The sequence below is a fragment of the Ctenopharyngodon idella genome, chromosome 9 (genome assembly GCF_019924925.1).
Source record: "Ctenopharyngodon idella isolate HZGC_01 chromosome 9, HZGC01, whole genome shotgun sequence".
Classification (NCBI taxonomy): domain Eukaryota; kingdom Metazoa; phylum Chordata; class Actinopteri; order Cypriniformes; family Xenocyprididae; genus Ctenopharyngodon; species Ctenopharyngodon idella.
Window position 1 is genome coordinate 10,744,541 of NC_067228.1, and position 14,105 is coordinate 10,758,645.

The following is a 14,105-nucleotide window of genomic DNA, read 5'->3' on the forward strand; positions in this document are numbered from 1 at the left end:
AAACTAAAGTGTGACCAGGTTTGTTCATTTGTGTTTGTTTTGGGGTTTTTTTTATTTTTTTTTATCTTAACTCTTTCCTCTCTCATGGTTCAGGGCGAACATTGTTGTGCAGTGTGAGAACTGGTGGAACTTGGCTAAGCAGTTTGCCAGTCGCAGTCCTCCCTTACATATGCTGTCCAGCACGGTCCAGCGGACCCTGATGAAGGCCCTGGTCCTGGGTGGCTTTGCTCACATGGATTCTGATACCAAACAGCAATACTGGGCTGAGGTCAGGAAAAAAATAAGCGTTATTGCTGTTAAGAACACAAAATAAAGCAGGAGTTTATGAAACATTGCCTATTTACCCTTCGTTCGTCTCTTTCTGTGTCTGCGCTGCAGGTACTGCATCCTCTCCAGCAGCGCTTCCTCAACCTTATTAACCAGGAGAACTTCGCTCAGATCTGTCAAGAGGAGGCTGTGAAGCAGGAGATCGTGGCCACTCTAGAAGCTCTGTGTGGCATTGCTGAAGCAACACAGATCGACAACGTGGCGTCTCTTTTCAGCTTCCTCATGGACTTCCTGTCCAGCTGCATCGGCCTCATGGAGGTCTACAGAAACTCACCAGAAACGGTCAACCTCATCATAGAGGTGTTTGTGGAAGTGGCTCACAAACAAATCTGCTACTTGGGGGAGGTGAGACATTCACTCTTGCATTGGTTCTGATGTAACCTCACATTTCACATTTTTGATGTGTTCTTCCACATGCACTATTTGCAGAGAAAACTGTATGTGCACTACATCCTTAATATGTTTTTATGAATTTGAACACACCCCGTCTCTTTCTCCACAGACTAAGTCTATGAAACTGTACGAGGTGTGCTTGACACTGCTGCAGGTTTACTCTAAGAACAATCTGGGTCGTAAGAGATTAGATGTGGCTGGAGAGGAGGATCAGTACCAGGACCTTCTGCTCATCATGGAGCTCCTCACCAACCTGCTGTCCAAAGAGTTCATTGACTTTAGTGACACCGGTACGAGCGCTCATTCATGATTCACATTGGAACTTGTGAGTCTGAAGCCTTGTGAGATGAAGAGTAACTGTGTTATGTGCGCAGATGAGGTGTTTCGCGGGCAGGAGCAGAGTTCTGGTGCTGGACGGGCCGTATCTGCTGCTGATGTTGTGCTGTATGGGGTGAATATTGTGCTGCCCCTAATGTCTCAGGACTTGCTTAAGGTAAAATTTAGCTTTCGACCTGTATTTTGAGAATTATTAATCAACTTATTCATATGTTCATTGCAAACTCATATGTTTGAAGTAAAATGTGCACTACTGTTCTGAAATCCTCTCTCTGTCTCTTGTACCCAGTTCCCTTCTCTGTGTAACCAGTATTATAAGCTCATTACCTTCATCTGTGAGATTTTCCCAGAGAAGATCCCTCAGCTACCTGAGGAACTCTTCAAAAGTCTCATGTGCTCCCTGGAGCTGGGCATGACCTCGTATCCTTGTTGTTTTTGTGTATACAGAAAGCAGTTTATGTTTTCATGTTGTTTAATGAAGTATGTGCTTGCTAAGCATATTGTGTTGGATTTGACTGACTTCATTGAGAGTTTTTGTTGTTGAATTAAGGTGTCTATGGTCTAGTGTTGTTTTTCCTTAACACACACTGCAGGATGAGCTCAGAGATCAGTCAGCTGTGTCTTGAGGCTCTGTCCCCATTGGCTGAGCAGTGTGCCAAGACACAGGAAAAGGACACACCCCTATTTATTGCTACACGACATTTCCTTAAAGTGAGTCACATGATGTCTAAACAAGTGGTCAACTGTTTTTGTCTAAAAAAACTGGGGGGCTAATTTAAAGCAGATATACATTATTGCTCAAAAGTTTGGAGTCTGTAAGATTTTTTAAAAATGTTTTTGAAAGAAGTCTGAGCAGCCATTACTCCAGTCTTCTATGTCACATGATCCTGCAGAAATTATTTTAATATGCTGATTTTGCTGCTTAAGAAACATTTCTCATCATCAATTTGGCAAACGGTTATACTGCTTAATATTTTTCTGGAAACTGATAATTTTTTCCTCAGGATTCTTGAAATGAATTAAGTTGGATGAATAGAAAGTTCAAAAGAACAATTTATTTAAAACCGAAATCTTTTGTAACATTATTAATGTCTTTATCACTTATGATCAATTTAATGCATCCTTGCTGAATAAAAGTATTAATGTCTTTAAAAAAAAAAAAAAAATCTTACTGACCCCATACATTTCAACGGTAGAAAACATCATACAGCAGCAAACACATTACACAATATTTACTCAGAATTCACAAAAAAGAAAATTTAAAGTGATAGTTCACCCAAAAATGAAAATTATCCCTTGATTTACTCACCCTCAAACCATCCTAGGTGTATATGACCATCTTCTTTCAGACGAACACAATTGGAGATATTTTTAAAAATATCCTGGTTCTTCCCAGCTTTATAATGGTAGTGAATAGGGGCAAGATTTTGAAGCCCAAAAAAAAAATCAATCCATCATAAAAATAATCCATACGGCTCCAGGTGGTTAATAAAGGCCTTCTGAAGCAAAACAGTGTTTTTTTGTAAGAAAAATATCCATATTTAAAACTTTATAAACTAAAATAACTAGCTTCCCATATTGCACAAGTCGACTTGCACCACAACTTCTGATGTAGGAGTATCGTAAGCTCCTCTCAAACTCAAGCTCCTCTTCATAAATTTCTCATTTTAGACTTCTAATTCGTGACCGGTGTTTTGTTTTGCTCTATCCTCTGCGCTTCCACCTTCGTCATTACGTCATGTGTCGGGTCAAGGGTTAATCTTCCAACACAAATCAATGCGTACCGCTGTCTGCCGTAAGCTAGTTATTATAGTTAATAAAGTTTTAAATATGGATATTTTCTTACAAAACCCATCGCTTCAGAAGACCTTTATTAACCTCCTGGAGCCGTACGGATTATTTTTATGATGGGTGCATGCATGTTTCGGGGCTTGTTTCCCCCCCCCCCCCATTCACTACCATTATAAAGCTTGGAAGAACCAGGATATTTTTAAAAATATCTCAGATTGTGTTCATCTGAAAGAAGATAGTCATATACACCTAGGATGCCTTGAGGGTGAGTAAATCATGGGCTAATTTTCATTTTTGGGTGAACTATCCCTTTAATGTTAATTGAGAGTTAATGGCTGATGTCGATAATGTCAAAATGGTCCAATATATGTTACTAACCTTCATTGTAATATGTAATTGTCTGAGATTAATATACATGTATAAAATATGTGAATTAATAATGTACATTTCTCTCTCGCTCTCTTCCTCCATAGCTGGTGTTTGACATGCTTGTGCTCCAGAAGCACAACACTGAGATGACAGTAGCAGCTGGAGAAGCGCTTTATACATTAGTGTGCCTTCACCAGGTACACAGCACTATTTAACTCAGTTGTGATAGTAGGTTAAAATAATATCAGCTGCAAAACATAAATCTTACCTGGATGTACATTTTGTAAAATTTTATACTTTAAAATAATAATTTTAACAAAGAAACACATGATCTTGTGACATATTGAGGTGATGTGGTTTGATACAGTAAGTGATGGTGTTTGTCTTAGGCGGAGTACTCAGAGCTGGTGGAGACGCTGCTCTCCAATCAGAGGGATGCAGTGATCTACCAGCGGCTGGCGGACGCGTTCAACAACCTCACTGCCAGCAGCACGCCTCCAACCATGGACCGCAAACAGAAGGTGGCCTTCCTCAAGAGCCTGGAGGAATTTGTTGCCAATGTGGGAGGGCTTCTGTGTGTCAAATAAACCACTTCCTCCAGCAACTGTCCACAGCAGCTTCCCCTCTCTACCCCCTCTACCACTCAGAGAAGCCTTTCACCATGCCAAACCATGGAGATGCTCAGCGCAGCACAGGCTGAGACGCCTCTCTGCTCTGCCTATGGGCCTTCAGACACGCATGCCTCCAGAGAGGAGAGAGGCCGGCGAAGGCCGGGAGGGGGCGGCCAGTGGGCCATGATCATCTCAGTCTGATCTGCTCGTTGTTTACTTTGCCACTGAGAGGTGAACATTTATGGAGTGCGGAGGGGTAATCTTTCTGAAAACTGATCCCTTCATCCCCCTTTTACAGTTACACACAGTCTTTTGCAGACGCTTCTTCTCGAGTGCCTTCGTATTTGGTTCCTCACGGCTCAGATCCAGCTGTGTCCACAGCGACAATAGAACCGTGCCGTACTGCACTCACAGTACCCAGGATTGTAAGCTGTGGTTGCCATGACAAAAGCCTTTCCCAATGAAACTTTGATTGCAGGAAGGCCCTTTGGAAAACCAAATCACTTTTGTGTTTAAGGGTGTATATATATTTTTGAAAAAGACAAAAAATGAAAGTGTTTAAAAGGACTGAAAAGTTTTTATAAGATTATAGTTGACAGAAGTTTCTGACTTTTTTTTATTACTTCACCTGAATGGAAAAAGGGGGCTAGTTTGGATTTTTCTTTTTGATTGATTTGATTGTAGTTTTACTCTTTGCCTTTATTTCGCCCTGATCACAGCAGTATCACAGAAAGTGTTTTTCAACAAAGTTCATGTCTGATCAATTATGGACATTTTTCACATGGTCATCTGATGTTCCCATCTATGTTTTGATTTCAGCAGTGATTTCAACAGTGTTCCACTTACACTAGCACTCATACACACACTCAGAACTGTGGAACAGTCAACGTTGCTGTAGCAATAAAATACCAAAAATGATGATCGAGGGATGTCAGCCGTTATATTCAGGGCGTTTGATGGTCCTTATTTCCATTGTTCAAAGCACTAATTCTTATTTTGGAATGCCTGAAATGATCTGTAAAGTGTATATAAACTTGCTATAAAAAGTGAGTCGTCTTTCTTGGTTTATATTTTCAATATGTTATCTGTGTGAATGTATAGTCTGTTCTCGAAATATGGGCATGCGTACATGTTTCGCTTTTCAGCTATTGTTGGATTTTAGCGCGATTGTACTCGCTCGGCCACCGTAGTTGAAACACGTGTGAAGCCGTTTCTGTTCTGTGTGCAAGTTACTGCTTGAAAACTCTGTAACGGCGTTGTTCATTGGTAAGGTTTAACTTTTAACTTTTTTTGAATTTTAAAGTCTGGTTAAAACGTAAGTTACTTCTATATTAAATATCGTTTGAGACAGTTAGCAAAAGCTGTTAGCATCATTTTTTGAATGAGCGTTATACTGAATGTTTCTTCAGCATTCCTCATTCCCGTGTCATTTTGTATTAAATAAAGGATCTGTTACAATGAGTGACAGTGACGATGATGTGCCTCAGCTCTCCACGGCGACACTTGCTGCGTTGCAAGAGTTTTATGCTGAGAGTGGAAGGACGGGACTGGAACAAGAATCGATCCAGACCGACAAGTTCTGTGTTGGTGCCGTGGAGGAAGACTGGGTAGGTACGGTAAATGTAGTAGAAGTGACTTACGTAATGATTTGTTGATTGTTATACTTTAAATTGTATATATTCGTTTGGTTATACGCATGAAGTGCGTACTGAGCTCGTGTTTGTGAACAGCGCATGAGTCAGTTCTGGTACAGTGAAGACACGGCCACACGGTTAGCAGAGGAAGTCATGCAGCAGGCTGGAGAACATGGAAGGTTGGTCTCGAGCTCATTTGGTCAAACTTTTACAATTTGTGCAATTGGCATGTATAAAAACACAAGGAAAGTAGTGACGGTAAATCAGTTGCCTTTACTGCAGGTTACCTCGATACACCAGTAGATGGCGACAACTGATCATCTTTTTGTATGTTGAGTGAAATAGATAGTATGGCAAGCCGTTTTGACTTTTATTCATTCTCAGGATATGAATTCTGGATATCAGATACTTCTTGATACTAGTAACAATGGCAATTTTTGATATCAGGAATTACATTTCTATTAGTACAATGTTAATTCTTGATATCAACAATTCAATTTTCGCTAGTTAAAATGCTAATTTTTGATATTGTGGTAGATTTTCCCCTACGCACCTGACTTAAGTTTACCTGTTTACCTGGGGCGTCTCCTAATCGACACCCGAGCGTCTACTGGTGACACTCAATAATCCTGATCTTCCGGGGCGTCTCCTAATCGACACCCAATAATATTTCTGATCTTCCGGGGCGTCTCCTAATCGACACCCAATAATATTTCTGATCTTCCGGGGCGTCTCCTAATCGACACCCAATAATATTTCTGATCTTCCGGGGCGTCTCCTAATCGACACCCAATAATATTTCTGATCTTCCGGGGCGTCTCCTAATCGACATCCAATAATATTTCTGATCTTCTGGGGCGTCTCCTAATCGACACCCAATAATATTTCTGATCTTCCGGGGCGTCTCCTAATCGACACCCAATAATATTTCGGTCACCGTCTTGACCCTTTTAAACCTAGTGCTCCCTAACTTGCTGCGCAGCAATAACCAGATAGACTCCGGACTATGCCTTAGAATTTGCTTTATTCACGGCCGGAGGACCTCGTATCAATCAAAGAGAATCCCACCAGCAAGAAGAATACAACAGTTTTTATAGGATAGGAGCATGGTAAAGCATTCTACAATATGATTGGTTCTTCATATGTCAAACCCTCATGTTACTAGGTAAAGCAAGACCTGCTCAAATCATGTGTTTATTAGTTCGTTGGTTACTCAATATCATGGGGCTATTATATTTAGATGGTTGTCTAGCTGTCCCTAAGTGTCATTTCCACTTATTTTTGGACATGATTCAGACACACACTGACTTAGGCCTATGCAAGGTTTGAGGACATTTAGGTTTCAAAAGCATATAAATCTTATGATTAATTAAAAAAATTCCATCACAGTATCCCCCCCCTCTGATCATCTCTTACACGATCAAAATGAATTTTTTCATGCTTACATGGTTTACATTTCTTTACTGAATCATCTCATTATAAGTCACTGCTAAATTGCACTTGAATACCACCTCATATCTCATAATTTTTATTTTTTCATATTCCTTCCATCAGCATCCCAAACTGGAATGAAAATACAACCAATTTTCCCAGTTTTACCAGTTACACATACCATCTTGTGAACATTCTATTTTTCAACGATCTAATTTTATCTTAGTAAAAAACTAAACATTGCCTTTTAACTTTAGTAGACCTTGAGTCAAGTTTTAGTATCATCTTTTGCTGGATTTCGGGTCACATTGATCTATTAGGAAATTAACAGGCTGATATTACTGCAAAGGAAGTTATCAATTTGCACTCTTAACCACTTTCTTAGCCTTATTGTGTTAGCTTTTAATGCTAGCAGGCGATGGCCTTACTTAGTAAGTTCTATTTAAGGACCTCTGTAATAAGGTCTAACCAGAACATTTTTTTTTTTTTTTTTTTAGAATTCCTAATATCATTAATTATCATTAAAGTTCCCCTGTAGTCAATAATTGTATCCCTTAATACTTATCTTTGATCACCAAAATGTCATATTTAAATAGTTTTTCCTGTGGGAAAAAAAGAAATGTTAGTTATGATTAATTAAAAAATTCCATCACAATATCAACAGTTCAATTTGCACTAGTAAAAACTAGAATTCTTGATATCTGTAATTGAATTTTCACTAGTGAAATTTCACCATAGGCTGCCATTCAAATTCAATTGTTGACATCAAGAATTGATTTCTTACTAGATGAAATTCCAATTTCACATATCAGAAATACAATTAGTAAAAATCATAATTTTTCATATCAAGAATTCAATTGGCACTAGTTGAAACGTCACTTCTTGATATCAACAATTGAATTGCTACTAGTAAAAATGTTCATTTTTGATATCTGAAAATGTATTTCTGATATCAATATAATTTCAAGTATCTAAAATGGCTTTCTTACTAGTAACAATCACATTCATGATATCAGAAACTAACATTGTCACTAGTGACAATCAAATTATTGATATCAAAAAATAACATAGTTACTAGTAGCAATTCAATTGTTGATATCAAGAATAGATATTTGCACTAGTAACAAAGTAATTAATGATATCAAAAATCAGCATTTTAACTAGTGAAAATTGAATTGTTGATATCAAGAATTAACATTGTTACTAGTGGAAATGTAATTCCTGATATCAAAAATTGAATTGTTGATATCTAGAATTCATATCCAGAGAATGAATAAAAGTCAAAACGGCTTGCCATAAGATAGATCATATGTATGTGTATACATCTAGGAGTGAAATCAATCTCTCAGCCAATTCATTATAAAGCATGTCAAGTTAACATTTACATTATTTTTATTTTTATATTTTATTAACATTATTGTAAAACTGGACAGCATGACTGACTTTCACTTTTATATCTACATGAATCATAGATGTGTTGTTTTGGATTCAAAACACCAAACTTTGCCAAAGCATGACATGTGTGCATTTACATTTATGTCACAAAAATATGTACATATTCTTTACTTGGGAACTGTAAGTTTTTTTTTAAAGAAGCTCTCCAAGGCTGCATTAATTTAATCAAAAATACTTTAAAAACAGCAATTTTGTGAAATATTACAATTGAAAGAAATCATTCTGATGATGATGATGATGATTTGATGCTCAAGAAACATTTCATATTATCATTGTTGGAAACAGTTGTGCTGCTTAATATTTTTGTGGGAACGGTGATATATTTTATCAGAAATCATGTAACATTATAAATGTGTTTACTGTCACTTTTGATCAATTAAATGCATCCTTGCTGAATTAAAGTAGGCCTATTCATTTCTTTAAAAATATATATTACTGATCCGAAATTTTTAAACGGTAATGTGTGTATAAAACATTTTAAATTGTAAATCTGCAAAATATAAAAAATAATATATTACTTCCCTTTTATGTGTCCCCTCTCACCCACATGTTTTATTCCTGTGTTGTAGGATAGCTTGTATAAGTGCACCAAGTGTGTATCAAAAGCTGAAACAGTTGGAATCCATGAGGTCAGATAGTGTGTCTGCTGTTTTGCTGGAGTTTGACCGACGTTTTGCAGCATATGGAGAAGAGTTTGTCTTTTATGATTACAACAACCCTCTGTGCCTCCCTGAGGATCTCCTTCCTCAGAACTTTGACATTGTCATCGCAGACCCTCCATATCTCTCCGAGGAGTGTCTCAGCAAGGTGTCACTCACTGTTAAATACCTCACTAAGGGCAAAATCCTGCTCTGCACAGGCAAGTGGAAATTATTACATCTATAAACACATATACTATATACACTATATTGGCAAAAGTATTGGGACACCCCTCCAAATCATTGAATTCAAGTGTTCCAATCACTTCCATGGCCACAGGTGTATAAAATCAAGCACCTAGGCATGCAGACTGCTTCTACAAACATTTGTGAAAGAATGGGTCGCTCTCAGGAGCTCAGTGAATTCAAGCGTGGTACCGTGATAGGTTGCCACCTGTGCAATAAGTCCATTCCTGACATTTCCTCACTACTAAATATTCCACGGTCAACTGTTAGTAGCATCATAACAAAGTGGAAGCAATTGAGAACAACAGCAACTCAGCCATGAAGTGGTAGGCCACGTAAAATCACAGAGCGGGGTCAGCGCATGCTGAGGCGCACATTGCGCATAGGTCGCCAACTTTGTGACGAGTCAATAGCTACAGACCTCCAAACTTCGTGTGGCCTTCAGATTAGCTCAAGAACAGTGCGTAGAGAGCTTCATGGAATGGGTTTCCATGGCCAAGCAGCTGCATCCAAGCCTTACATCACCAAGTGCAATGCAAAGCGTCGGATGCAGTGGTGTAAAGCACGCCACCACTGGACTCTAGAGCAGTGGAGACGTGCTCTCTGGAGTGATGAATCACGCTTCTCTGTCTGGCAATCCAATGGTTTCCAGGAGAACGGTATTTGCCTGACTGCAATAAAGTTTGGTGGAGGGGGGATTATGGTGTGGGGTTGTTTTTCAGAAGTTGGGCTTGACCCCTTAGTTCCAGTGAAAGAAACTCTTAATGCTTCAGCATATCAAGACATTTTAGACAATTTCATGCTCCCAACTCCCAAGTTTGGGGATGGCCCCTTCCTGTTCCAACATGACTGCGCACCAGTGCACAAAGCATGGTCCATAAAGACATGGATGAGCGAGTTTGGTGTGGAGGAACTTGACTGGCCTGCACAGAGTCCTGACAGAACACCTTTGGGATGAATTAGAGCGGAGACTGCAAGCCAGGCCTTCTCGCCAATATCACTGCCTGAACTCACAAATGCGCTTCTAGAAGAATGGTCAAAAATTCCCATAAACACACTCCTAAACCTTGTGGAAAGCCTTCCCAGAAGAGTTGAAGCTGTTATAGCTGCAAATGGTGGGCCAACCCCATATTAAACCCTACGGATTAAGAATGGGATGTCATTAAAGTTCACGTGCACATAAAGGCAGGCGTCCCAAAACTTTTGGCAATATACTGTAATATATATATATATATATATATAACAATTAATTTATTATATTTCTCTCTCATGATTTGTATTCTAATATTTGACTTGTTTTTACAGGAGCTATTATGGAGGAGCATGCTGGCAAACTTATGGATCTGAAGATATGCAGTTTTTTACCGAAACACAATCACAATCTGGCTAATGAGTTCCGCTGCTACGTTAACTATGAATCAAGACTTCTCTCATGAAAAAGGCTTTCAATCTGACAACATTTGAACTTTGTTTTTTCCATCAAACATCAGAAGATGATTATTTGGAACAATAAATATTCCGGAGAATAGCAGGATCCAGATATTATAGCTAAGAATTTGGCTCTTGATCACAGATTTGCGATCAGTATTTGATTATGCTTTGGCTGAGTTGCATTGTCGATTGCACACATCTTTTAAAGTTGCAGTCATAGAATTGAAGCAAACTATTTCAGACTGTTTAACTTCGTTTTAAAGCATAAAATGGGCCTAGAAGTGAATGTTTGAAATGCATTTGTATATAATATATCATACACTAGAATTGTGTGTTACCAGTGTTTTTATTAAAGTAATCATAAGAGGACTGACACAAACTCAAGCTGAATAATATGTCTTCTTGTAAATGATATCCAATGAATGGTTATGACACTCATGCTAGCTTTTAAAAGAAGTGTTTCTAGTGATCTTCTGTATACTTGCATACAGCTGGACTGAGTTATTTAACATCATGATGCTGACTGGCTTTTCCCAAGTACTTTGGATTAATAAATGTTTGTATTTTGGCACTGAAAGTTTTCCTTTTGCTCGCCCTCACAGCTGCAGATTCTAGTCTGCATTGCCAAGTTCTGGCTTTATTTTTTCTTTCAGTTAGTGAGAGCAAAAATGAAAGAAATAAGAAAAATTTAAAGAGAGAAAAAAAATAAAAATGGATCAGTTCAGTTAATTCTTTCTAAAGGTGCTGGAAACTGAATTTTTAGATGTGATTTTTTGCACACTTGGCTTGCTCTGCTGTCTTTTTCTGTCTCTTTCCAACAATGGCACACAAGTACAGCCCACGGCGATGGACACGTAGCTCTCCGTGTAGGAATGGCGACCCCCGACACACAAGCCAGTACGGCGTAGTATGACGGTTGGCATATACACTGGGGTGCTTCGGAAGCGGTCACTTTCCTCCCCATTTGGCCCGGTCAGGCATCCCTTACACAAACAATACGCCTCCGGAAGATATCGAGGGTACCTCGCTGGATCATGGGAGATTCTTGGATCAATAATAATAAAAAGGTGTTATTTTTGTTGCAGATAAGCAGGCAAGACATCAAATCTTATGTCATTGGTGTGAGGAACACACAACTGAATTGAATAGGAGTTATTAATTTAATAACTCTTAACATTTTTGTTTGTATTATTTAATATACAGTTAGGGGCAAATTACTGGATTGCATTCATCCCATCTCTAAATTCTGAAATAATCTCATTTAGCAAACACTAATGGCTTTTCTTATTTCCAATTATTTCTTCCTCATAAGCACTAAGAAGTTACCTCCTATTGCGTTTGGGTACGTTTTGGTTCAGTGTATCATTTTTGTAAAAAAAAAAAAAAATCCATAGTTTTTAGTACAAAGATTTGTAAGTAAGATTTGTAAAGACATTTATTTTTATTTTTTTTTTTTTTTTAGATTAAAAAAAGAAGCAGCTATAACCATTTAAACTAAATTGTTACACCTTTTGCTTTCAGGTCTGTTTTGACCCGAAAGTGAACTGTGGCATGTCGAGCAAAAACATGGAAAGACTCAAACATTTATGTTTAACATTTATATGTAATTGCTCTGCAGCGATTTTATTTTTTAAACATCTATTAGAGTTGTCTCAGATTACTTTTGTAAAATACATTTAGCCTCTTTCCTATGCTCACACATTTTTCCTTCCCACCTGGGCTGCATTTTGTTTATAAACATACTCGCACATGCACACACAATAATTCTGATATTAAAATAAAATGCATCAAAATGTTTTCAAACAAAATATATTCATTTTACTTGTATAAACTTCTACAAGTAATATTGATGTTTTGGTGTTGTTTTGTTAGAAAAATAATATGTGGAATTCATAAATTTAGTTTTCAGCAGTCATGAGTTATAAGTTTAAAATAAATGTATTTAAATCCATTGAAGTTAATGGCGTTCATACTGGTAATTATATGCTCATAAATTTTATCTAATGATATATTTAAATAGAACTTCTCATAAATATCAATAAAAAATATATATATATTCTTGCATCACACTGGTTTGCTAAAATTTTTGAAAAGAATTTCTCAATTTAACTCTCAAATCAAAATTATAATTCAAAATTAACTCTTTCCCCGCCAGCGTTTTTTTTTATTTTTTATTTATTTTTAAAGTTGCCTCTCATCGCTAGCATTTTTGATAATTTTCACAAAACCTTCATGGACCCCAGCATATTTTGTTGTATGAATGTCTGAACATGCAATATATAAAAAGAACAGAGCCTCTGCTCTTACAAAAAAAAAAAAAAAACTTTCAGGCATTCTTTTTTATCAACACTTGAATGTGGGTAAGTTTCATAAAACAGAATAAAAAGCGGGGTCTTATTTATTTGATTTTCAAAGACTACAACGTGCATAAACAATGCTTTTATCGATTGTTTCTGTTTATTTTTTGCCTGCGTTTAGCACTTGTTTTGTTTTGGAGATTCTCTACTCTTTCAGAAGATGCGTAATAGCGCCCCCTACCGTATAACAGTGAAAACACGGAATGGACAGTTCCGTCAATGGCGCGGAAGCGTTGTCTCATAAATGACTGAAAATTCTGTCAACGGCAGGGAAAGAGTTAATGAAAGGGGGGTAAATGAAGTAATAGCATGGTAAAAACACGGTAACATTCAAAACTACAACTGTTTTATAAGCTTACGTTCCACCGGGTCCAAACAGAACCTGTAATGCAAAAGATGTAGGCAATAGTTTTCAATGCATTTGGAGGATTAAGAAAGCGGAGTCGTTAAATTCCACAAGATTCCGATCCCTAGTCTTCACGGTTCTTGAGCCCTACCTGTACGCCCACGGCGAGAGGCTGAGGAAGTTTACTGGGGTACGTGGTCTGTCGCGCGCTAGACGAGACGCTGATTGACAGGTCAGATTCTGGCGCTCTGGAGGCGCGAGCTGCAGGGTGTGATGAAACGCGCTGAGCACCCCGACCGAGAGCCTCCCAAACATCTGCTCCAAAATCTCCTCCGGTAAGTCCAGACAAGAGCGAGTCCTTGGTGCTCTCCTGGACACCTTCAGTCCCCGTTCACCCGGCGCGCTTCCGCAACACCACAGCAGCACCAGCACAACCGTCGAAACAACTCGTCCGCGCATTTCAATTTAATCCGAGTCTGAGCTCGCTTTACTGTCAGCAAGCGATTGTTGAGAAAGATGAATGAATGTAAACCTTTAGAGAGCTCTTAAACCGAGCTACACAAACTCCCCAGTTGTTGCGTAAAGCTGTGCCTCATCTGTCTGTCCCGTAAATGCGCTTAAGATACTTGACTCCAGATATTGGGCGGACTGATACTGAATACATCATGATCTGCTCGAGCTGATGCGAAACATCTCACGTCTCATATCTTTTAAGATATTTAGGTGACTGAATCATTAGA

General features: G+C 38.3%; 3 protein-coding genes across 3 annotated transcripts in view; 2 read left to right on the forward strand and 1 right to left on the reverse strand.

Annotated features, from left to right (window-relative positions):
- xpo4 (exportin 4) overlaps nucleotides 1-4,877 on the forward strand; it is a 40,639-nt gene extending 35,762 nt beyond the window's left edge. Inside the window, exons 16-23 of the mRNA XM_051905603.1 lie at nucleotides 94-268; nucleotides 379-672; nucleotides 830-1,010; nucleotides 1,095-1,213; nucleotides 1,346-1,476; nucleotides 1,650-1,767; nucleotides 3,321-3,413; nucleotides 3,606-4,877. Coding sequence (XP_051761563.1) covers nucleotides 94-268; nucleotides 379-672; nucleotides 830-1,010; nucleotides 1,095-1,213; nucleotides 1,346-1,476; nucleotides 1,650-1,767; nucleotides 3,321-3,413; nucleotides 3,606-3,803 — 1,309 coding nt within the window. The 3' untranslated portion in view covers nucleotides 3,804-4,877. The remainder of the gene's footprint in view (nucleotides 1-93; nucleotides 269-378; nucleotides 673-829; nucleotides 1,011-1,094; nucleotides 1,214-1,345; nucleotides 1,477-1,649; nucleotides 1,768-3,320; nucleotides 3,414-3,605) is intronic.
- Nucleotides 4,878-4,954: 77 nt separating this feature from the next.
- On the forward strand, nucleotides 4,955-11,233 carry eef1akmt1 (EEF1A lysine methyltransferase 1). Its single transcript, XM_051905631.1, has 5 exons — nucleotides 4,955-5,093; nucleotides 5,274-5,434; nucleotides 5,558-5,640; nucleotides 8,917-9,206; nucleotides 10,537-11,233. Exons 2-5 carry the CDS (start codon nucleotides 5,285-5,287, stop codon nucleotides 10,665-10,667), a joined length of 654 nt encoding a protein of 217 aa, XP_051761591.1. The 5' UTR covers nucleotides 4,955-5,093; nucleotides 5,274-5,284; the 3' UTR covers nucleotides 10,668-11,233.
- On the reverse strand, nucleotides 10,990-13,951 carry il17d (interleukin 17d). The gene is made up of 2 exons (XM_051905632.1): nucleotides 13,517-13,951; nucleotides 10,990-11,706 (listed from the first exon to the last, which is right to left on the reverse strand). The coding sequence occupies exons 1-2, from the start codon at nucleotides 13,822-13,824 to the stop codon at nucleotides 11,388-11,390; spliced, it is 627 nt and encodes a 208-aa protein (XP_051761592.1). The 5' UTR covers nucleotides 13,825-13,951; the 3' UTR covers nucleotides 10,990-11,387.
- Between the last annotated feature and the right edge of the window lie 154 nt (nucleotides 13,952-14,105).

Excerpts from the sequence above, each read along its gene's own strand:
- il17d (XM_051905632.1), bottom strand. The coding sequence starts at position 13,824 with ATGCGCGGACGAGTTGTTTCGACGGTTGTGCTGGTGCTGCTGTGGTGT. Across the intron at positions 11,707-13,516 it reads CTCTCGCCGTGGGCGTACAG|AATCTCCCATGATCCAGCGA; the intron begins GTAGGGCTCAAG and ends TATTGATCCAAG.
- eef1akmt1 (XM_051905631.1), top strand. The coding sequence starts at position 5,285 with ATGAGTGACAGTGACGATGATGTGCCTCAGCTCTCCACGGCGACACTT. Across the intron at positions 5,435-5,557 it reads GTGCCGTGGAGGAAGACTGG|CGCATGAGTCAGTTCTGGTA; the intron begins GTAGGTACGGTA and ends GTTTGTGAACAG. Across the intron at positions 9,207-10,536 it reads CAAAATCCTGCTCTGCACAG|GAGCTATTATGGAGGAGCAT; the intron begins GCAAGTGGAAAT and ends TTGTTTTTACAG.